The 25,794-nt window shown below is 29.0% G+C and overlaps 1 protein-coding gene across 7 annotated transcripts in view; it reads right to left on the bottom strand.

The window, feature by feature from the left end:
* Positions 1-25,794, bottom strand: part of LOC107456224 (cAMP-dependent protein kinase catalytic subunit 1) — a 452,991-nt gene that overhangs the window by 357,658 nt on the left and 69,539 nt on the right. For 2 of the 7 annotated variants that reach the window (XM_016074035.5, XM_071187750.2), the window contains exon 1: positions 9,257-9,479. The exons of 3 other annotated variants lie outside the window; for them this stretch is intronic. In XM_016074035.5, the coding sequence (XP_015929521.1) occupies positions 9,257-9,268 (12 nt within the window). In that variant the 5' untranslated portion in view covers positions 9,269-9,479. Of the gene's footprint in view, positions 1-9,256; positions 9,710-25,794 lie in introns of those variants that run through there. 2 more of the 7 variants (XM_071187755.2, XM_071187754.2) reach the window with 2 other exon arrangements.

Below are 25,794 nucleotides of genomic sequence, written 5' to 3'. Positions count from 1 at the left end.
CCACACTGTTAGAATTTTCAACCTAAAATTACGTTCAAATAATCGGCAGCAGTCTCTCCATCTAACTAGCAGTAAAGCTAATGGCAAGGCATACTTTTTAGCTTTACGGTTTTAAAACCGTTTACAACTAGTATGGATACAAAATCATGAATGCAAAGCTATGTGTTTTTTTTAACCATTTACAACTAGCATGGTTTCAAAACCATAAAAAAGAACTTTAGGAAGACATTGGAGCTAGGCTTTTCATTAGGTAATGTGCATTGGAGTCGGATTGTGGTTGAGTTGTGTTTTATCAAATGAACCGTTGAATGTGGTTTAATTAGTTCACCTAGTTGTTTCACCTATCGTAAGAGATGTGAAATACTTGATTTTTTCGTGTTAAGCAGCTCTATGGTGGTGTCATCTTCGTGTGAATGAGAGTATCGTATTCGAACTGTCCAGGGCCACGAATTGGAGAAACATCATGACACTGGAAACTCTTCATGTGTTGAAGTGAATGGAGGGAATATTGTGGTGTCAACGCTGGAACTCGAACTCCCGTTCCGTTGGTCATGAGATTGAAAGATTAGCTCTCTCTGCTATAATATGTACCCAGCTGCGAGGAACTAAGTGAATTCATAAGTAGTTGGTGCGATAAAATTCTGGTTGTTCAACCGTATTTGGCAAGGGCAGCTAATAAAAGGTTTTTCTCTCAGTTAACAGTTTGAATGCTATCTTATTTATGGTTATTTGACTGTTTTGTTTGAATAGGGTAAAAAAACAATTAAAAAAATTTTTTTTTAATCATTTTATCCGAGAAATTTCTAACAGTGTAGTTCTTACTATTTCTAAATTTTTCTATAAAATAATAATACCACATTTATGTGAGTGCAATTCATTTCTTCCCCATAATTTCTATTTTTATTACTCATTTATTTAGTAAGGGAGTATTTTCACCATTATGATCTCGTGACTACATTCTTATTTTGATAAAAAGCCTGTCCTAAAAGACTCCATCTTTTCTTCAAATATTGTCTAATACTACAATAATTATGGGTTAGAATAGCTCTTTATTTCCTTTGATCCTAACAGTTTTTGACATTTCCATGTAATGATTAGGATATATCTATTCAATAAAGCATGAGAATAATTAGATATTACGTGAATCAATCAATGATAGATTAAGAACAGAGGAAGAGTAATAACTTTATTTAATAGAACTAATCAATATTCGATGTAATCCAGTTAGATATCAATGTTACAACCAACTTCATTTTCACTGATTATTAAATAATATGTTCGATTTAATATTATTATTTTCTTTATGAATAGAATTTTATTTTTATCTTGTTTTTATTAATGGACTTTCAATTTTATTACTTAGAGCTATTTAAGCAACTCAAGAAATGTTTGAAAATAGTTCTAAAAATCTTTTAACTAGTGGTTTTCTTAAAGTAAAGTATATTTTTTAAGAATATTTATTAATTTTATTTTTTAATTTATTAAAGACAAAAAATTCACTGAAAGTCACAAATCTTATTTTTTTAACTCTTAAAATTATAAAACAATTTTCATTTTAATTCTACATTAGAAGTATGCTTATGGCTTTTCAAAAACTCGTGGTGCCACTTGTTAATATTGCTACCATTTCTTTTTTTGGTGACTTTTTCTAAACATTGCTCACTAGTTTCCTACACTAATTAGATCTAATTTAAACAATGTTATAAATTTGTATAGTCGTTATATTACTTAAAATAGTTTACCATGCGTTTTTACTTAATAATGTTTTCAAAAAGTTTATAATCAAAATAATTGTGGTACTTTTTTGGGGTATTTATTCAAACATTCACGAGCAAATATTATCCAAACAAAATAATATATAGTTTTTATTATAAATACGTTATAAATATTATTTTAGCACACATGCTTTCTAAAAAAGTTGAATACAAACAAAGAGTCCCATTAAATAAATTAATTAGTCTATATTTTTTGATAGAGAAAAATATCAAATTTGTGCGTATTGTGAATGTTTAGAAAATGCTAATTAAAAAGGCACTTTTTAATATTTTGAATAATAATTTTATTATAATACAATTACATGAAATAAGCCCGTTAATTTGATGAGAAATATATTATAAAGTAATGCTATTGAAACGTTTTTAGGATTGAGAGAAAAGATATAAGTTTCATTTTTACATGAGAAAAACAACTTCGATTAAATATTAACATTGTTAAATGTAATTTTATTCATTGATTCTAAATTATCGTATTTGTAAATGTCTCTTTCTTTTGAACAATTTAATGTGATAGTATAAATGATCTCTCATGCTTTTAAATTGGCAATACTTTGAAACAAACTTTTTTTACACCTTTTTGAAAAGCATTTTCCTAATTTCTCCTAATATATAAATTTTCAAACGTATCTACCTATACTCTTTAGTTGAACTAAAAGCAAAACTAAACTAAAATATTGATATAAACTAAACCAAAGGATTCAAACAACAAAGTGCCAGTGGAATATCTTAAATTTAAATAACAATAGAAAAACAAACTATGCGCAAGTGAAATATTCAACCATTAAACAACCAAAAGTATCAAGTGTTATTTTAATCACGCACTGCTGATATTATTTGATTTTGACAGACAAATCAGTGAATATTATTAACATATTCACATGTTAAAATATAATGAGACTTAAAAGGAATTTGAACAATTAAAATTATAAAACGTCATAAATAAATTTCCGTAGTTTCATGCTATTGTACTTTTATTTCATAGGAAAGCTTCATTTAGTATAATGCACTCATTGCATAAAAATAATTATGATTATGCAATTAACATAGAATTAAATAGCCTAAATATATTAATGTTACTTTGTTATTTTGTTAATTGAATTAATTAAAAAATATTAAGTAAGTTAATGAAAAATAATTAATGAAAAATATTAAATAAATTAATAACAAACTTACACTATAAAAATTCTGGATAAAATTACGCTACAAAAAAACCGGCGCTCTGGGTGACGGTATTTTTTCCCCTAAAATCTATTTTTACCGCAACATGTTAAGGAATAAAAAAATCTGATGTGCCTAACTTTTATAGTAATAATTACCGTAAAATCACTGAATCACTCTATTCAAATAAATATTACTGTAAAAACTATGGTATAATAATTTACGACAAAAATGAATTTTTCGATAAAATGATTTCTACGGTAATTGGATGTGGAAATGTTACAGTGTATAAGACTGTAGAATTGGCTATTTTTAGACATTTAAAGTAATTTGCTTGTGATAAGTTGAATGTAAATAATCTTTGAATAAAAACTTTTGAATTATAGAAATCTTGGAAGTCACGAAGCTTCAAAACCAAGTTATTTAAATAAGTCATATTTTTTGTTAATTAATTTTGAATTTTGTTAAATCAGCTATACGCTTAAATTAGTCATATATTGTGAAACGCTTTTTACGGAAACAAATTGAAATCCCAGTAATTATTACTTAATAAGTAAATTTCGTTTTCACTAAAAATTAAAATTATGCAGCAAAGAGAAAAATAAAATGATTTATAATATGAAGTACTAGATATAATTATTATTAGACAGGCAAGAATATTTCGTACTAGAAAGTATAACATTAAAAAATGACTATTGCAAAATTTTATAATGTGAATGTTTTTTAAAACCTAAGTTTTTTTTAAAATTATTTTTTATAAAAAAGTAACAAAAGTTTATTATCCACTTCATACACTCAGTGTGAATAGAAAATTTACTATGCTGAAGTGTTATTTAACTAATAATAGTTGTGCTGAAGTATTTTCATGTTCAGCGAGAATAGATTATTTGAACAAATTTAACTTTCGAGCGTTGTTGACTTTATTAGGAAATTTTAGAAGTTTGTTAATTAAATATTCATGATATTACGGCTTACGACACACCATTATTTTTCAAATTATAGATTAGTTCCCAATACCTAAAGCAACTATAAAATGACTACAATTTTTAAAGCAATTAAATATATATTTTTTTCTAATATACACGGGGAAAAAAATTCTGTTGAGATTAGCGCAATACAAGATAATGACATTTCTGGTAAAAAAAGAAAGAAGCATAATTCTGGTAAAAAAAACCAAAGTTTCTTATATTTATAAACCGTTCATTCGACAATTTTCAGTTCATATGATAACAGATTACCGAACTTTTTTTCTTTTCAAAATTAAAATACGTATTATTAAACATTTAATAAAAAAATACAAAATTGAAAAGTAAATTTTACCAGATAAGTGCTTTTTTTCCATGCTCGCAGAAATCATGAAATTACCAAAAAATACCAGATCTATTAAACTTTATATCATATTATGACACGATATTTTATGGTTAATTTCACCAAAATCATTGCCTAAGCGCTTCGGTAAAAATTTCAGCGCTTTTTGCTGTTCCCATAGAGCTAGAAACACGCTAAATTCAACCTTATTCTTTCTGCTTCTCATTGCGTTTTCTCAGTGTACCGTCATGTGGGGCTACTTTGTGCAGGATTTCGCAGTTTTTGAACTTTGACGCGTAAAAAAACTATGTTAATTCAAACTTTAGTAAAATTCATCAATATTATATTCATAACTGGACTCAGACGAGTGAATCTGATCAATATTGGCATTATTTGTATGTAATATTTACAAATAATAAGTCAAAACATACCTTGCACAAAGTAGCCCCCAAGTGGGGCTACTTTGTGCAGCGATAAAAATTCAGTTTAATAATCATGTTTTTAGTAAAATATTGATACAAAATTGTTAAAAAAGTCAATTGTTAACATTTTTAATAACAAAAACATCAAGATATGTAAAGATATTAGTTTGATAATAATTTTCAGCGTTAAAATACCATTTTTTATAAAGAATTTTTTCTTAAAAAGAATGTTTATTTCAAAACATTTGAGTTTAAAGAAAAGAACACCATATACATTTTTGAACATTGAAATGGATGAAATTTAAAAAGTAATAAATATTACATATCCATTAACATTTATAATATTGATAAATTTGAACATAACATGATTGAAGGAACATGACAGAACTTGCTCTTCAGTTTCTGTCAAAATCACCTGATGTCCTATAAAATATATTTTTATGTGTTAAATCGTTTGATTAATTCATTAGAAAAATCTTTGTAGAAGAAAAATAATAGTTTACCAGCACTTTCCATGTGATTCATGTGAATTTTGTAAGAGATAGTATTTCTGTGGATTTTGTACTTCCGAGAAGCTTCTGCAATCGACATACCACCTGCAACTGCTTGCAAACATTGTTGCAGCTTTTTTAAAGTGTAATCACGATAATTTCTTGTTACAGGTATTTTTTTTATAACGCCTGAAAATTTTTCTGTCGAATAGAAAACAAATGAAACTTTGCACAAAGTAGCCCCACAGTGCATTTTTTTTTTCATTTTCCGTTTATTTGTTATTAATTTTCGATTTTTTTTAACCCTAACATGATACAATTGTTTATTAATATATAAATAAAAAATTTTGCACTTACGACAATTGTTTTATCAACGTCTTTGCTTTTCACAACTAAAGTTTCCACTCACACTTTTCGACGTCCGACGTTCTCGGAAAGTTGTTGACATTGGATAAACAAAACACATTCTGAGATTGTTTTAAAATTCGAAAAAATGTTTGTAGTAATAGAGGAGACTTCTATCTTCAAATTCCACACATTTTTAACGTGAAAAAAACATAATACTGAATAGCAGCACTTGAAAAGTGCCAAATTCGAATTTGCACAAAGTAGCCCCCGCTGCACAAAGTAGCCCCACATGACGGTACAAAAAACGACTACAATACTTGAATAAATCAAATAAAGTGTAAAAAAACAGTAGTTAATTTACTTACAAGGTATATTAACAGGATTTTTTATATTGAAATACAAAATCTCAAGTAAAATTCTGGTACAAGATAATTATTTAACAGATAAACTTTAGTTTTAATTCCCAAATGACATACACTTTATAAATATCAATACTCCATTAAATTTTCGTAGCTGTTCATATTCTATCAATAAACCAATCTGTTAAATTGATTAATAACGAAATTAATAATAATCTAAAATAATAAAACAAACTATGATTTTAATATTTATGACTTACTTTGCAAATTGTTTGTTGAAGCGAAAAGCACACATTAATTCAAAAGAATTAGAAAAAATTTAATTATTTTAAGCTGCCTCACATTGTCTTTTTACAAAAGAAACTTTAATCAAAAAGACGAAACAACGAAATGAAAATATCTTAACAGATCGTAAAATTACATTTACACTCTTCTTTATGTTAATATAAAAAGCGCGATGCGAGTTTGGAAAGATAAATGATTTTCAGCGTTTATGTTCTTCCATTAATAAAGCAATTAAAATGATACCACTGTCTGCAGCAGAATTAGTATTTTATCGAATATCTGAAAATAATTTAGGAAAATTGACTTGGAATATACTTGCATTTGCTAACTTAGTACTTGTTTATTAATGTTTAGGTCAGTAACACCAAATGAAAGACACAACTTAGTTTTAATTAATCCTACAAGTAACTTATTTAAATTTTATATGTCATTTTTACTCGTTAAATTTTAATGAAATATGTATTTATTTTTATATATTTTCACAAAGTTGACTGTGTTTTTTGTCTAAATGAATTTTTAATGTAATAACATTTTTAAGTTTTTTTAAAACTTTAAGTTAGCTATAAACATTACAATAAATATTACAGAATAATTACTTATTTTTCAATTTATGTCAAAAATGATGCATAAAGGATTATAGATAAAAATAGCAAAATAGTGTTTATATGTTATATCTATATCTATATATCTATATATATTATTGAATATATATATATATATATATATATATATATATATATATATATATATATATATATATATATATATATATATATATATATATATTGAATATATATATATATATATATATATATATATATATATATATATATTGAATATATATATATATATATATATATATATATTGAATATATATATATATATATATATATATATATATATATATATATATATATGTATTGAAAATATTTAATTTTGAAAATAACGTTAGTTTCTCTGAAGTTTCAATAGAATTTCATAGAACATTTTTTAAAAATTTGAAATTAAAATTGCTAGTATTAATTATAAAAGACTTTTTCATTATAATAAGCATGTTTTAGTTAAGTTTTGACTAGTTCCTTTTATTTGTCTATTTCATTTTTTTAATTCCTATACTTTATTATAACAATACTTTTGTTCAAGTAATTTGACATTTTATAACTTGTTGACAAATTGCGTATTTGTGCTTTATGAGAATTCGTATGGTAGGATCTTTATTGAGAATATTTTTCCAATAAATAAATAACTAAGTTTGATAAATAAAAAATTAATTTTGCTTTAGTTTGTTTTGTAATTTAAAATGTAAAAATTTTTTAAATAAAATTTAAGGCTAGTTTTTTTTATTATTTTGTTTTTAGAACGATATAGATATCAAATGAATGAAATAAGATGTATTTTTACGTTTCGTTTTATAAACATATACTTAAATACCTTTATTTTAACAAATACATTAAAAAATTACATTTATACACCTAAACATTTTAATGTTATATGTATCTATATTTGTCATAATATGGTGTTTAAGTTTTATTAACTTTCACTTAATAAAGTATAAAAAGTTTTTCGCTTTATTGAAAAATAATAAATGCAATAGAAATCAAAAATATTTATATTTTGAAAGTTAAAATAGAGGTGTAAGTATTTTATCCAAAAAAATGTCAACTTTAATTCTAAAAACGAATTATTGAACCATATTGATTTTAGGGATATAATCAAACCTAAACCAATGAAATTTCAAATGCTTGAGAATATTAAAACATTTACTACAAATTTTTCTATTACGTGTAGTTCGGAATAAATATTATAAGTGGAAAATTTAAGGATCAGATAAAGTATCAGTTTTAATTAATATCTGGCAGGTATTAATAAAATTTAAAGCTGAATTAATTGTAAAACTTTTAAATGAAATAAAATTGCAAAATCTATTTTTCAAAGTTATGTTTATAATCTTATTATGAATTTTGAGTTAGTTATAAGTTCGAAATTTTATAAGTGTTTTAAATATAATATAATAATACTAATATAAGTAATATACTTGTATTTTTGTCATATGTAACGCATGTTTCTTACCTTTAGTTACTTATTTGTTGTAAATATTATTTAATCCTTAAAAGGTTAGTCAACGCAATCATAAATTCCTTTTAATATCCGATACTATTCTTAATTGTTACAACATAATTTAATTTTTCTGAAAAATCGGACATGGAATTTTACTTTTATCATAAAATATTATTGAATTCATTTATTTCTTAAGTAAGCTGCTAAATTATATGTTTTAGTATGTTATTTTAATTATTATTGCATGCAAATCTATTTTAATGATTTTCGTGTAAAAAATTATTAGAATATAAACTCTAAAAAAATAATAGATTTTTGAATTCTTGTGCAAATATGGTAGAAATTTATTATGATAAAGCTGATTTCTATTTGGTAATGGTTTACTACAACGTCTTTGCATAATTTATAAATATTTAATGACTTAAAATGTAGAATAATCATGTAAAACTTCTTATTTTAGCTTTATTTTGAAAAATAATTTACTGTATAAGAATACTTTAGCTAATAGTATTGTTTCCATTGCTAAAATTAAACAGAAAGCATTAAAAATTATATTGACAGTTTTTTTCCCAGTTGCTCAATTTAAAATTTACCCTGTAAACGTTATATTGAATTCCCATTGTTAAAATAAGATCATTCAAACTTATATTAAAAGTCAATACTGTTTTCGTTATAAAAATTAAAAATAAAAAGTAATAGCTTTAAATCATATGTATATTTTATCATTAAAATATAATAATTTACAGTTGCATTGACTTTTGGTTGTTAAAAAAAATTCGAGTTATGCTGACTTTTCATTGATTAATTCAAACCATTTAAAGTTATGTTAACTTTTTATTGCTTAAATGAAATTATTTAAGGCTACACTAACAGTTAATAACCTTTTTCGTTAAAAAAAAAACTTACAAAAGTTAGATTGACAGTTAATATTTTTCCCATTTTTAAAATAAAAAATTGCATTTAAAGTGGTAATTTATTTAATTGATTGTAAGTTTTAATTAACTGTCTAAATAAATACGCGCTCAAAATATAAAATAATGAAAATTTTTTACTTGTTTATCCATTTTTCTCTTTTGACTTGATTATATCCAAAAACTATCCTTAACCATTGACTATTGAAAGTTTTTTGACTAAAACACTTAATGCTCAAAGAGCACGCGATTTAGGACATCATTCATGGGAAGAATCCAAATAATATTCAAAGGATCATAGCAGAGTAAAAACTCAGTAAAATTATTAAAGTTGTTGAAAGACACTTTTAAGTAGAAATTTTGCAATCATTAATGTTTAGTTTTAGAAAGATGAAAACGACTGATAGTCTTTCATTCTAATAGTGTAATGAGTTGTCGGCGACGGCGCTGCAGATCTAAGAAAATATAAGTGATCGCTTTTATCCTTTGCGGACAAATCAAGAGAAATGATCCATAATAATTGTAGACGTTTTCTGCACCAGTTTTTTTTTCATTACTTATTTTCGAGCAAATGGAGTTAGTTTAATCTATGGGGAGCAGGATGTTAACAGGATGTGTTTTTATCGTAACTCGTTAATTAATTCTTCGATAGAAAATATGAAATCAAATTGGGATTTTTTTTCTAAACTTCCTTAGATTGAAATATTAAACTCGGTTTATCTGGTTATCATAATGAAGAATAAGGAATTCATTTAGAAAAAATTCTGTGTTTGCAATTTAGGAATACTTTAAAAACCCTGTTAAGAATTTGGAAACTGTTTTTTTTTTTTTAAATAAATACTATATAACTTCTCTTTTACTTCGCATTTTTTTAAATAGTATATAAATATTTTAATCATTAATATGAAAATCTTATTTAAAATTGTAACTTTTTATTACACAATTTACACTGAAGTCCTAAAGATAAGCATAACTTAACATATTTTTTCATATACGAGCCATGTGTATATTTTACACCAGTGTTTTTTGAATGAAGTTGAAAATAAAAAAAAAAAGAATTGATTTTTTTTATGGTGAGAAAAATTATTTCCCGTTTGGCTCCCAAATTTTCTTTATTTTTATATAAGTTACGGCAGAACACACAGCAAATATTGTCAATGAAAGAAGTAGAAAGCGATAAACAGATAATTTGGTCTTTACATGGCCAAAATGAGCTGTTTTGCTCCCTAATTTCACTTTATTTTTAAATAAGTTAGAGCAAAACACACAGCGAATATTGTCAATTAAAGAAGTAGAAAACGATAAACAAATAATTTGGTCTTTACATGGCTAAATTAAGCCGAGTGTGAAACGAAATTTCACTCAAAACAGAGAAGTGAAAAAATAATATCGCTAATTTTGAAATAAACACCACCAATCTTACGTTATAGATATAAAATAGTTAAGAAAATATCTAGAATGCCGTCTGTATTGTAATCGTTAACTTACATCACATGCTTAGGCTAACACATAAAATGCATTGATAACTACATGAAAATAGGCTCTGACGGTATGACGAGTTCAATTTGTTTTACTATACAGAAGCAATCTTTTTTTCTTGGTTTGGCCACAATTAATGGAAGAAGCATTAACTATGAAACAGTGGTGAGCCACAAAAGAGTAAAGAAACTGAGTATAACATTTGGATCGTTTTTAGTTATAGGTATTTCGTCAAGTTTTAAATATCATTTACACAGAAGTGTTAAAATAAATAACATCTTTTTTATTTATATTTTTTTTATATAATCGCCTGCCTCTTTACATCACCTAGAAAATTAATCAGTTAAACAAATTTTGTTGTCAACATTTTTAAATTTGTTGCGAAATTTGAAAGCATTGAAATGCAGTTTTTAATTGTTTCGCAAGATGATCATTCATTAAAAATATTTTGCTAATTCTGGGATGTATGTATATATATATATATATATATATATATATATATATATATATATATATATATATATATATATATATATATATATATATATATATATATATATATATATATATATATATATATATATATATATATATATATATATATATATATATATATATCAGCTTAAAGATCCTTGCACTTGAAACTATCGACACTCTCTACCCTGAGCCTGAATGGTTACGTGTATATACAAATGGCTCCTTGAGCGAACTATCCCCGAATGAGGGAGCTGGGATATTTTCTTCCATCTTTTCTTTTTATGTGCCAGTTGGTAAACAGAAAACTGCCTTTGATGGCGAGGTTATGACTATTTATATGGCACTGGAACAAATTGCCGCAGATCTTACAATAGGGTAGTTATACTGTCTGACTCCAAAGCTGCCATTCAAGCTATTAGATCTCGCGAAATACCTATCTCTAGGACTATCCAGGATTGCCAGGTTCTCCTGGAGAGTTTAAGGATAGAAAGGCGACAAATAATACTCCAATGGATCCCAGGACATTGCGATATCTACGGCAATGAACAGGCCGATATGCTGACTAAGAAAGGCACTTAAATAATTCAACAGCCAAGCACTGTTAAATCCTTTCATTCGGCAAAACTCTATATCAAACATTTTATGAGACAAAACTGGAAAGCGTTGCTCACTTCTCGTATTTCTTCAAGAAGTTGGAGGAACAGCTTAGAACAGGGTATTGTTGATAAGCCCCGCAATAAAGCTGCTGCAGAATTCAAACTTGCGGTGGGCCATGATTGCCTGGCGAACCATCTCTGCCGCATCGGCATTCTCACTGACCCAAATTGCCCGTTGTGCTCGAATAATGAACTTATGAACAGGAACCATCTATTGAGATGCTCGGCTCTGTGAGAGGGCTCTGAGGTGAGGCGCTACTGGAGTGCCCGACATCTGTTAATGAGATAGTGACTTTTTTCTCTTACTTGCTGTTCACCTTTTTCTTCACTGCTTTTGTAAGAGTTTGTAATTTTCCTTTGCCATTAGAAATAAAAAAAATAATATATATATGTAATAACAGGGCTACATTTCTGTTATCATTGGTGTATTCATACTAATAAATGCAGTCAAAACCATAATAAGTTATCAAAAGGTTTATTAAAAGATATGTTGGTGGTTATAACAATTCACATCCGCCCTCCCCAAGGGAGGGGGTGTGGACGTAACTCCGGATGGTTCCGACAGATGTTTTGTGGAACACGTTATTCAGCGAGAGACATGCGAAAACAATCGCTCTCACATTAAATACTACAGATATTGGTGTACTTAGGTCCCAGTCGCACATGCCTTTGTAACTCTACGCACTATGGAAAATCATTTAATGCTTCCTAATATGGAAGTGAAAGAGGCACAAGATTCTAAAAATAACTCCTCCTTTCAAATATAAATCTAATTATTGTTAAATGGTATGTTTTCAGCCTTGAATTCCCAAAATAGAATATCTCTACTCTTACTCTTTAACAAAGACAATTTATGAAACCGAAAGAGTTTTAATTCTTTTATTAATACAAATGTATTTATTATTTCTGTATTACATATATATATATATATATATATATATATATATATATATATATATATATATATATATATATATATATATATATATATATATATATATGTATATATATATATATTTATATATATATATATATATATATATATATATATATATATATATATATATATATATATATATATATATATATATATATATATATATATATATATATATATATATATATATATATATATATATATATATATATATGTGTGTGTGTGTGTATATATATATATATATATTTTCATTTAAGTTCAATAAAAATGAAAGAAATGATTGAATGATTTGGACAACCTAATGTTATTTTGACTAACGCAAGTGTTTTTCTTTTCTTTAAAAATAGTTTTAGGCGAGTTCTATTTTTCGGGAGTATTCATCTGTATCTCTAACATTGCCTGTGTAGAAATGAAATGTACATTTTGGTTCTAATTTAAAACTTGGTACAGTGAACTAAATAAATAACGGAAAACAGGGAAAACATTTATCGAAAGAACGGATTAATGCTCTAACATGCAATCTTAATGGACAGAGAAATTGACCTTAAATGTACTTATTGACACTAGCAGAACAACTTCATTTTAAATGAACCACCTGACAACCTAACCAAATTGAAAACAACAAATTCCAAGTTTTGAGGACAAACAGTTCTTGGAAATACAACTTCTTTGAAATTTCTTTCTCAGAAGCTATTCTATTGATTTCTTTTGAATTCATGATTTTGTCATTAAAAATTAAATGATATAAATTGAAGGGGAAAATTGTATATATTATGATGCAGTGAAATAATATATCACTTTCTTATTGATACGGAGATTTGTAAAAAAAAATTAGTTAGTAGAAATTGCTGAAGGAAATAACAATAATTCTGTATCATTTTAAACGGAGGTGTCAAAAATATCAGATCACAATAAAAAATATCAGATTATATGTGAAACTTGAAATCATTTTCTCAAGTACTTTTCACAAAATGAATTTAGTGAAATTATCATTCATTTCGAAAATTGGCTCATTAATAAGGATGCCAAGCGGCCAATACGTAGTCTGTCCGTGCCTCGTGTTTGACGTCATAAATTATGAATTTGAAAGTCAATTACACTGGTTATCATAAATTAAGGAAAAATCACAAAAATAGCGATAACTCTTTCAAAAGTAAGCCAAACCGTGCAAAATTTGCATATGTTGTCCACTAAGAGTAGCTGAGTAAAATTGCAATATGCAAATTAGTGGCGCTGCACTCGGCTTACGTCATCTGCCTGGAGCATAAAAGTCCAAGTTTGAGAGAAAGCACACAAATTTTACTGTGATTGCGACATTGAAAATCTGAGATAGCCAATTCGTAATAATGACCTCTAGGCATCATTTGCCTGAAGAACTACGATGGAGAGCCATCGGGAGACTAGAGGCAGGGCAGAGTCAATCAGAAGTGGCCAGATGGCTAAATGTGAGTCCATCTGTGGTTCATAGACTTTGGAGGCAATTTCAAACCACAGATTCGGCATCTAGGAGGTTCAGTCAAGGACGGCCAACTGTTACGACCAGTGCCGATGACCGATATTTGACATTAAGTGCACGCAGGAATAGAACCGCTACTCCGACACATCTTAGATCCTCTCTTGCTGCAGCCACCGGAAGGTTGGTGTCAACGTCAACTGTGCGCAGAAGGCTCCACGAAGGTGGTCTGTATGCGAGACGACCAGCCATTTGCGTGCCGCTCACATCACGCCATAGGAGAGACCGTTTGCAGTGGGCCCGACAACATGTCCACTGGACGTCAGATCAATGGAGGCCTGTTCTCTTTACGGATGAGTCCAGGTTTAGTCTAGAAAGTGACAGTAGACGTTATTTGATATGGAGAGAACCTGGGACCCGTTATCATCCATCAAACATCCGTGAAAGAGATGCATACGGAAGAGGCAGTGTCTGTGTTTGGGGAGGCATATCCTTAGGAGGGCGCACATACCTCCATGTCTTTCCAAGGGGAACCGTGAATGCTCAGGTTTATCGAGACAACATCCTTGATGCTTATGTGCGCCCATATGCCGGGGCAATTGGTGATTGCTTCCTGTTACAGGACGATAATGCAAGACCACACAGAGCTCGCATTGTTGATGATTATCTTCAACAGGAAACAATTACTCGCATGGAGTGGCCAGCTCGATCCCCGGACTTGAATCCTATCGAGCACGTTTGGGATGCTCTAGGGAGGCGTGTATCTGCCATCAATCCGCCCCCTCAGACCCTTGCTACGCTTGCAGCTGCTTTACAAGAGCAATGGCTCTCACTTCCTATTGAACTGATAGACCGCATAATTGAAAGCATCACACATCGCTGTTTGTGCTGTATTGCTTCTAGAGGCAATCATATTCCATATTAAAGGTACTTTTTCTATTGCAAACCGATACTTCCAATTTGTTTATTTTATACATGTGCTAATTTCTATACTACTATTAATGTCTGATAATTTCTTTTTATGTTGTTTAATACCTTACTATGTGTTGTATATTGTGGGTAAGTTTCATAAAATTCCATGTGTAATTTCTTGAGTTATCGCGATTTTTGTGAATTTTCCTTAATTTATGATAACCAGTGTATTAGCCAAAAATGGAGAGCTTGAACTACAACGAGATAAGGAATAATCAATCAGGAATGGTAGGGGTTATAGTTAAACTAAATGTAAAGGCGTGTTAAATAAAATATATTGTAATACTAGAGGAGCTGGATTTTGGATAAACTTAAAACCGGTGTTAAGGTCAATTTGACCTTCATTAAGAAGCTTGGCATACTAAAGAAAATGCTTTTTTTAACTAATAAAAATTTTTGAAAGTAAAAGGTATAGTTGTTAGTATGCAAAAGTTTTTAAAACATTATGTAAAATTTTATTCAAATGACAATACAGAAAAACAATATATATTAAAAACTACCTGAATATCGCAAAACTAACCGTCTTTCTGGTTCTATGGGAGCACCTAAAAGTTATTTTTACCGATATGATTTATTAATGATTTTGGTAAAATTACAAAATAAAATACTGTATGATATGTGATAAAATACAATATGATATGTGATAAAATTTGGTAAATGTTGGAACATTTGGTAATTTTATCATGATTCTCTAAGCATAGCATAAAAAACATTTATTCGCTTTTTTCAGTTTTATAGTTTTTACTAACTGTAATATACTAAGAATTATAATTTTGAAAACCAGAATCTCCTATAGACCATTATCATTTGAACAGAGAAATTACCAAATCAATGGTTTAAATGTCGTATATTTTGGATATTATTATCAGAATTATGCTTTTTTTTCACCTGAAATATCATTGCCATACAGTACGGTAGTTTAACCGGAAGGTTATCTCCCAGAATATATAACAGTCCCATTATATTATCGAATATTATTTAATTAAGTAATGAAAGATAACAAATAAACGCAAAAAAATAATTATTTAGAAGAAATTGTCTTTGGAAGGACGAGAATGATGATATTTGAAGGTACGAAATCAGGCAACAGAACGTACTTTGTCTGAATAAATATACCCTTTTTTCGACGGATTTGAATTTCTGACTTCCAAAATATAGGCGGTAGCGGAAATCTGGGAAACATGGTTCCAATAGTTTGGTCTGCAGAGCACTCCAAAATTTGGACCCCTTAATGTTAATTTTACTTTTTACGTATTTCGCTATATCTCGAGAAGGAAAAAAAATTTGTTTCATTTAAATAATATAATTTTAGATGGAAAAATACAAAATTTGAGCAAAATCGGTTGAATAGTTAGCTCCTGAGAAATCGAATTTTAAATATCTGACTTTTTTGAAATTTAATTTCTCAGGAACTACTTAACCAAATTGTATGCCTTACATTTCAGCAATTTTTCGACTATTATTAAATAAAACAATAAAAATAATAAATATTTACTACAAGTTATTTTTTGTATAGAATTATCGTTTGATAAAAAAAGACTTTATAATTGTATGCAAATATTTTTCAGTTCGCCTAAAATGTTTTCGTGTGACCAAACTATTGGAAACATATTTCCCAGATTGGTCTACCCTCTACAATTTGGGGGTCGGAATTCCGAATCCGTCCAAAAAAAAGGTATGTTCATTCAGAGAAAGTACGTTTGTGTGTCTGATTTCGTTACTTGAAATATCGGTCGCTTACTTAATATAGTCTGCTTACTCACTTAAATATCGATTGAGTCCTTGACCGTGAAGATCCGATCATTAAGGATCAAATGTTATTCAGGGTGGTCGGTTTCTTTTCTTCCTTTTTTTTTTTTTTTTTTTTTTTTTTTTTTTTTTTTTTTTGGTGCACTGTACTTTCTTTCATTATTTAACAAACAAACACTTGCTTACTCATTAATAAATAACATTGTTGTATTCTACATGCCAATGAATGAAAATAAAATTCATCAAAGTGCAAAAATTATCCCTGAATATGACGTTAATTTAAACCTATCTTTCAAATTTTTATTTTTTTATCAAATTGTAGAATTTTAAAATTAGTAAAGCACCCAAAATACAAATAATAATTTAATTTTTTTTAAATCTGAACCAAATATGCAATTTCCAAGAACTATCATGTGCAACTTGATAAGCATATAAAATTACAAAGCACACTTCATATTTTACGCGACATGAAAATATTTTATAAATTAGAGAAAAGTGAATCTTGCAGCAGAGTTTTCGGTTTTCAAAATAATGTATAAGTAATATGAATGTAAAATTTTGTAAATAATATAAGCAGAGACACTTACTAAAAATTAGATAAATAGGACAGCTCATGCTGCGTAGATTTTCAAATTAGAAATGCTGACATGTTTCAAATTAAAATTGAGAAATCTTGAAAGAAAACTTGTTACGCTACTTCTTCTTTATTTCTGATACCCATAAAATGATTATTTTTTTATTGAAACTAAGTTGGAGGGTGGGGCACACACAGCATTCTTTCAAGGTATAAAGGCATACTTTCATTATATCTAAGGTTAAATCTGAATAAAATTAAATAGCAATACAGAACTTTTTGTTGCACATATTCTTATAAAATTGATTTAGTTCCTAAGGAAATAAGTTGACAAATGAAAACTTTCCGAAATTACATATATATACAAATGTATCCTAATAAGGAAAAATTATCTACAACTATGAAGGAGAATAAAATATCCGGAAAACTATCGTACTATATGGTTAAGTCATTTCTGGTAAAAAAATAAAACCCATAATTCTGGTAATTAAACCAAAATATTACGTATTTAAACCATTCAAATGGCCACGGTTTCTGATCATACGGTATCGGTTTACCGGAAATTATAGCTTTCAAAAATAAAGTTATTACCACAAACTTAGTAAAAATACAAAACTGAAGAGTAAATTTGAACGGATAAATTGTTTTTATGCCATGTTCTAAGGTATCATGATTTTACTAAATTTACAGATAAATTTTACTACATTTACCAAATTTAACACATATTATAAAACAATATTTTATTGTTAATTTTTCCAAATTCATAATCAAAGCGCTTCGGTTAAAATTACAGTGATTTTCGTGATGCCATAGAGCCAGAATCATGGTGAATTTTACCATATTCTGGTAATTTTCCCCATGCTTTTTTCACGGTGTAAATACTTTTTTTCTGCTTTGAAACTATGCTCCCTTTAAATTCCTTTTCGAGTAAACGTAGTATTTTGAATCCGAAGATTTTCTTTAGTGCATTACACAAATCAAGCATTGTTTTACTCATTTTTTAAATTATAATATGCTTCAAGGGTGACAAATATCCCTTTTAAAAATTCATAAAATACAAAAGCGTAAAATTTTAAAAAGAGACAAATATCATATTTTATTGCAAAATACATAGAATATATCCTGCCTATAAAATTTTTTTTTGCAAGAACGCCCTAAAAAAGACAAAACAAATATATTTAGAATTTGACCACAAGAAAAATCGATATTAAATTTTACTTGAATAAATTTGCAATTGCTAACACATTCTAAAACAAATATTTTTATCCAAATGCATTTAAGTAAATTATGAACGACTAATACACAGGGGAGTAATTAGTCACGTAAATTTTCTTTTCAGTGAAAGTGCATTGGAAAAGCAAAATAAATTTTTTTAGACTTGGGTGAGAAAAAAATGGATATTTTATTTGCTTGTTCTTTTTCATCACTGGCACGACAGCCTCGGGTGGGCCATGGCCTTCCTAATAATTTCATTTCATGCCGTCCTCTTCTTAGCAAAGGTTTTTTTCATAACTTCTTATTTTTATGGTTAAGGTCTATTTTCAGATAGTCAATTCATTTAGGATTAGGATTTGGTCTTTCTCTTTTACGGATATCAGGTGGTTTGTAGAAGATCTTCTTAGTTGCTTGGATCAATTAATCTTATTAGGAGACCTGCTCAGCTACTCCTTTGTATGAAAAGTTTAATGATGTCTGGCTCGTATTTCTGGTGTCTGGATTTATAGATTTTCGATATAGTTCTTCTTATCCAATAATTGTCACATTTTATTCCTCCAAAAATACTTATCAATATTTTTCTTTCGAATCGAGCAAGCGTCTCTTCCTCTATTTTATTTTATTTATGAAAGTTTAGTAGCTGCTACCTTTAAGCAACGAAACAAAAACTTTTATCCAAATTCAAGTGAATAATAAAGGGCAAATATCTTCTTTGAATAAAAAAATACATATGAAATTAACTTGCCGAGTAAAAATTTTTAGATTAAAAGCATTGAAAAAGCAAAATAAATATTTCTCGACTTCGATCAGAAGAAAAATAGATATTTTATTTTGCCCGTGTAAATTAGCAGTTAATAACAAATTCCAAAACAAATAACATTTGAGTGAATGACAAACAAAATTGGTCATACTTTACGTAAAAGTATTTTTTTTAAATAAGAAAACATAAAAAAGCATAAAATATACCATAAAATATGTATATTTATGATGAAGTAACCATCCAAGAATTTGATTTGACCAAGTAGCCTTCCGCGTAAAAGTTTTCGTTTTTAAGAACTCGCAACAAAAGTACGTTCGTTCGTTCTTAAATCATCCGGTATGTTCGAACGTAAGAACGGTGCCACTGCCCGGTATGCATTTGCCCGGTATACCCTACACTGATGTTTTTTTAAGGTCAAGTGCCACTGCCCGGTATACATTTGCCCGGTATACCCTACACTGATGTTCTCTTAAGGTTAAGTGCCACTGCCCGGTATACATTTGCCCTGTTCACCCTACACTGAAATTTTTTTAAAGTGAAGTGCCATTGCCCGGTATATATTTGCCCGATACTCCAAACACTGATGTTTGTTCTAATCTATCGTCAGTAAGTATTAAAATATCGAATAAATGTAATTATATCCACGAATAAATTAGTATCAAATTGGATGTAATAAATATTTCGGACATTCACCAAAGCGACTAATTTGATTGTCAACATTCACCGGTGAATATTGGCCAGCCAGAATCACACAACACGCACGTGGTTGTCCCATTGCTATCAATTATTCAATAACCAAAAGGAATCCCAAAGAAATAATAGCGGTATTTATAATGACCGGGCAATGTGAGAAATTATCGTAAAGTAATTCAAATTTATCTAATTGCCTAATTTTAATGGTCATTATTCATAATAACTAAGCATTATTAATACAGACCTAAATAATTACATTGCCCGTAATATATATATATATAAACTAAACTAAACTCAGCGGCGCGACAGCGCTTGCGGGCCAAGGCCTACTGTGCCCATCTCAGTTTTCTTGACCTTGGGCTCTGAGGTGCAGATGTTCCGGTCAGGTGGTCAGCCGAACGCGGAACCCCCAGTGCTTAGTTCCCAAGCGTGCTTGGTACTCATTTATCGACCAACTGAAGGGATGAAAGGCTGAGTCAGCCTTGCCCGGCCCGAGGATCGAACCAGGGACCTGTGGCACGACAGCGCGAAGCGCTACCGCACAGCCACCTGGCGTGTGTATATATATAAATGTGTGTGTGTGTGTGTGTGTGTGTGCGTGCGTGCGTGCGTGCGTGCGTGCGTGCGTGCGTGCGTGCGTGTGTGATATTATGCTTTAAAAGCTAGATAATTGAATAGACTTAGGCTGATAACATTTAAAGATGCATTTTACTAATGGATCTTAAGTTATTTAAAGTGTGTGTGTGTGCGTGCGTGCGTGCGTGCGTGCGTGTGTGTGTGCGTGTGCGTGTGTGTGTGTGTGTGTGTGTGTGTGTGTGTGTGTGTGTGTGTGTGTGTGTGTGTGTGTGTGTGTGTGTGTGTGTGTGTGTGTGTGTGTGTGTGTGTGTGTGTGTGTGTGTGTGTGTGTGAGATATTATGCTTTAAAGGCTAGATAATTGAATAGACTTAGGCTGATACATTTAAAGATGCATTTTACTAATGGATCTTAAGTTATTTAAAACAGTGTTCGTTGGCCATGTACAATGATGGTTTCCCCATTGCAGGGATGTTTGGATTTGGCCCAGATTTATCTAGCCATGAAAATATATGAATAGGACACGCATTTTTGGTAGTCCCGATATTTAAAGAGAGGTCCTGAAAGGGAGGTAGTTGCAAGGATCTTCTTATTTCAATGAAACGTCATTCAATTGATAAAATTTAGAGATTTTCATTCGCTAAAAGGATAGCGCCGTTCTGGTGCTGGGAAGTTCTTGGAACTCTCTTAATGTGTACTTCATCTACGAATTATTGCCCATTAACTACAGAAAATAATCTTTTATCTGTCCTTATCTGGTTCATCTTGACTCTTTATGGCTCTTTGAGAGAGACCGACTTCTACATCTTAAACTTGATAAGAAACATATGTTTTAAGCTGATCAGTTAATATAGAAAGACTCGCATGAGAAAGTCTACATTACGTCCCCCCTCTCCAAAAAATTTCCTCTCATATTAAATTTAGAGCTTAGGAGAAAACTTATGGTTGATTTCTTGCAACCCCTTCCATCAGAGTTTTCAATGATATTATAACAAAACACGCATTAAAGTTTCAAATAAAAAACATTCAAGCACAACAAAAATAACAAATTTAAAGTAAATTCAATGTACAAGAAAACATGCATACCTATTAAGTGTAACAATATGTAATGTTTACATCAAAATATTTTCTATAAGTAATGTATTAAAGTTTACGTACACATAAACACATAACAAAAAGAATTCGAGTCTTTAATAATATTCGGTATTTTTTTGAAAAATTCTGTTCAGTAACATCACAAAATGCTGTAAATGAAGATTCCTTTTTTCTTCCTTTCTTAAGTTTATAAAGAAAAATAATTAAAAGTAATAAATTTAAAAACACATATACAGAAATTTATTTTCACACATCTTTTCAAAGTGAAAGAAAAGAAATAAGAAAAGGACACAAATGTGTCGTTACTCTAGAATTTAAGATTCTAGTATCGTTACCGGCTTGTTACTGGATACAATGTTGTAGTCCTCAAAAAGAGGAGAACTATCCTGTATCTCAGTAATATTGATACGGAAGATCCTATCTCAAAATATATAACAATGAAAAATAAGATTTGTTTTTGGTTAGATCATATGAGAAATTGCCCCATATTTATTTTGGATTCGGTAAACATACCCTCTGTAGAAATTTTGAGGGGTCAGATCTTCCTTCAAGAAAGGGGTACGAATCAAACGATGAAACGAACCATGTACATAACAATTTCATATCATTAACTTTATATATTGTAAAGCAAATCATATATTTGTTTTTGTCTTTAATATTTGCATTTTTTATTTACTTAATTTTATTAATGATTAAGCTTTAATTTCCCTGGTTCAAAATATTTTCTTAGTTTAGAAACATGTACAATTTCTGTTTTTTCGTTAGCGTGACTATTCTTTTTATTTATTTCATAATTTACATCAGACATTTTTTGAATAATGCTATAAGGACCACTAAAAGTTGGAGCGAGTTTTTAGTGTTAGGATATTTAAACTCTTCACTGTGTCACTCTGACTGTGTCACCTGGTGAAAAGTTTATATTTACAAATCTAGAATCGTAATAAACTTCATTTTTCTCGTGGTATCGTTTTGCGTCCTCGATAGCTATTTTCCTAGCTTCTTCAAGTGGAAGATAAATATCCTATTTTAAAGGATTTTCATGTGGAACTGTGCCATTTAATGAATATGCCGGTGGGAATTCCGTAACTGAGTGTGGAGGTAAATTATATTCCTGAACGACTTCTTTTAATAATTTAGGCCACGCTATTCTGGATGAATTTTCATTAATTTTGCACTTTAAACGCGTTATTATTGTTTGTCCTAATCTCTCTACTTTGTCATTAGTTTCAGGCCTATGGGCTGTAGTTAAAAGTTGTTTAACTTTATGATGCTAAAGAAATTTTTTGAAAAGCGAAGATGTAAAAGCTGAATTTCTATCACTTAAGAGATTTGTAAGTATTTGATTTGGAAAAATTTGATGAAGAAAAGTGGTATAAGTTTTTGCTGTAATAGATTTTCAGGCGAATGCCCATATATATCTCGTCAGATGATCAATAATTAAGGTCAAATATTTTTTTGTTGAATTATAATGATTAAGACCACCAACACTATCAATTGCAAATAAATCAATTGGTTTATTAACAGAAAGCATTGATCGTAAAAGCCCAAATCTTTTTTGTCGGGGCTTCTTATTTAATTGACATGAGTGACAATGTTGAATAAATTTAGTGATATCATAAGTAATGTTTTGTTAATAATATGCAGGAGTTAATAAATTAATTGTTTTTTGAATACCCGTATGTCCAAATTTTTCATGAGCAATTTTGAGTAATTTTAATCGTAATGAATAAGGTACTACAATTTTAGTAAACTCTTTTTTACGAAAGCCTCATTAATTTCTACAAATTTTCCAGTCAAATTGTCACATTTTTAAGCCTCAATAATTTCATTTAATTGCAAAAAATGTGATACTTGACTTCCATCATTGTTTACATTTACATTTGAATCTGGTATTTCTCTCGAAAGCATATCTGCTTCTATATTTGTACTACCTTTTGTATATTTTACGAAGTAATCATACATAGTAAAGACCAGCGAAATATTCTCCCTTTAAGATTTTTAAGCCAAAGGAGGGCTGCATGGTCCGTATGTATAGTAAATTTTTTTCCAAAAAGGTAATGATGAAATTTATTTAATGTGTCCACAATAGCGAGACATTCCAGCTCAGTGATAAAATAGTTCTTTTCGTAATCCTTTAATGAGCGGGATTGGAACGCTACAGGATACAGAACACCAGATTCATCACATTGTTTAAGTACGGCTCCAATACCATTTGTACTGGTATCAACAAAAATATGACAATCATGAGAAGGATTAAATATTTTTAATATTGGTTTACTAGCTAAAGCTGATTTAAGAGATTCAAAAGATTTCTGACAGTCATCTGTCCATATCCATTTAGTATCCTTTTTTAACAAATTATTTAGTGGAGCTCTAATAGCTGCATATTTATCTATAAATTTGTTATAAACATTAATGGATCCCAGAAATCTTTGCAAAGATTTTACATTTGTAGGAGGTTTTAATTTTTTTATCACTTCAATATTACTATTATTTGGTGTAACAGAGCCGTTTGTTATCTCATACCCCAAAAAGTCAATTTTTTGTTTTGAGAAGGAACATTTAGAAAATTTTAATTTAATATTTTCTTGTCTACATATATCAAAAATTTGTTTAATATGATCTAAATGTTCAGAATAGCTATTTGAAAAATAATCATATCATCAAAATAATTTACAGCGAATTTAATTTGATGTGTAGTAAGGATTCTACGAATAGTTCTTTCAAAAATGCTTGGGGCATTTTTCCAACCAAAAGGTAAACGTAACCATTCGTACAACCCATTGTGTGTTGCAAATGCTAGTTTTTCTGTGTCTTCTGGGTGGATTTGTTAATGCCAATAACCTGTAATTAGGTTCACAGAAGAATAATAAGAACTTTGAGCTAATTTATCAATCAGAGATTCCATGAGAGGTAACGGTTGAGCATCCGACTTCGTCACCTGATTTAATTTTCTAAAATCTACACATAAACAAGTTTTTTTATTTTCCTCCTTTTTAAATACTAGTGTTACTGGGGCAGAATATGGAGAAGAAATTTCTTTTATTATATTATGTTTTAATAACTCCTGAATTTGGTTATCGATTTCTTCCTGTTGTTTCGGAGATGTTTCAGATGGCCTTGAAGAGATCGGTAAGTCCGAAGTCAACCTCACCCGTTGTGGTTCTATTCTAACTTTGCCTACATCATATTTATTTTTTGCAAATATGTCTTCATATTCCTCTAGAATTCTGAGTAAATCAGAATTTTTCACACTTTCTATCGATTCAGTTGTTTCGTGGAAGACGTTCTGATAATTTGTGTTTCGATTACTAGAATTTATCTCAGAAACATTCGAAATCTTTAGATCTGTTTTAATTTTTTCTTTTCTTTTTTCCGTACAACGTTTATTTTCGTTTACGTTATTTATCATATTTATTTCTGAAATTGTTTGTTTAATGTTCCCTTTCTTAGTTTTACCCTCTTTTTGTTTACTGTTACTAACACTTATTTGCAGTGGATTTTCAGTTATCATTTGTAAAGTCAAGTCGCGATTTTCCAGAGGTGAGAAAGTGATCAGCTTTCTGTTTCTCTGGGTAACAATTTGCTTTACACAATTTATAACGATGTGAAAATCACATAAAGATTGTACCCCTAATATGGCATAGTTTAGATCGTTGTTTAGTACTAGAAACTCAGTCGATCTAACCATATTACCAATTTTTAAATTAAGACTACACTTTTTTGCAAGTGTTAATTTTCCTTTTGTTTGGGTAACATTTATCCCTTTACAACTTCTAATGGGAACATTCAATTTCAATACAATATGCTCGGGTATCAAATTTATTGTTGATCCCGTATCCAAGTTTAGCATTAATTTTTGCATGCAACTCGAGTTATCTTTCCTTTTTATTTTATTCTTTTGTACGGATTGTTCACTTTCTATGTATCCTGACACAAGGAATTGATACTTATTAGTCTTTGATGTTCCAGCCTTATTTTCAGTTATAGCCGGATTATTTGAACAGGATTGCCCTCAGTGATATGCTTTTCGTATTCGTATGTC

Source organism: Parasteatoda tepidariorum, chromosome 11, assembly GCF_982258835.1.
Source record: "Parasteatoda tepidariorum strain Cologne lab strain chromosome 11, Ptep-v5.0, whole genome shotgun sequence".
Lineage (NCBI taxonomy): Eukaryota > Metazoa > Arthropoda > Arachnida > Araneae > Theridiidae > Parasteatoda > Parasteatoda tepidariorum.
The sequence above is the reverse complement of the archived record's forward strand: the minus strand, read 5'-3'. Positions and strand labels throughout refer to the sequence as shown.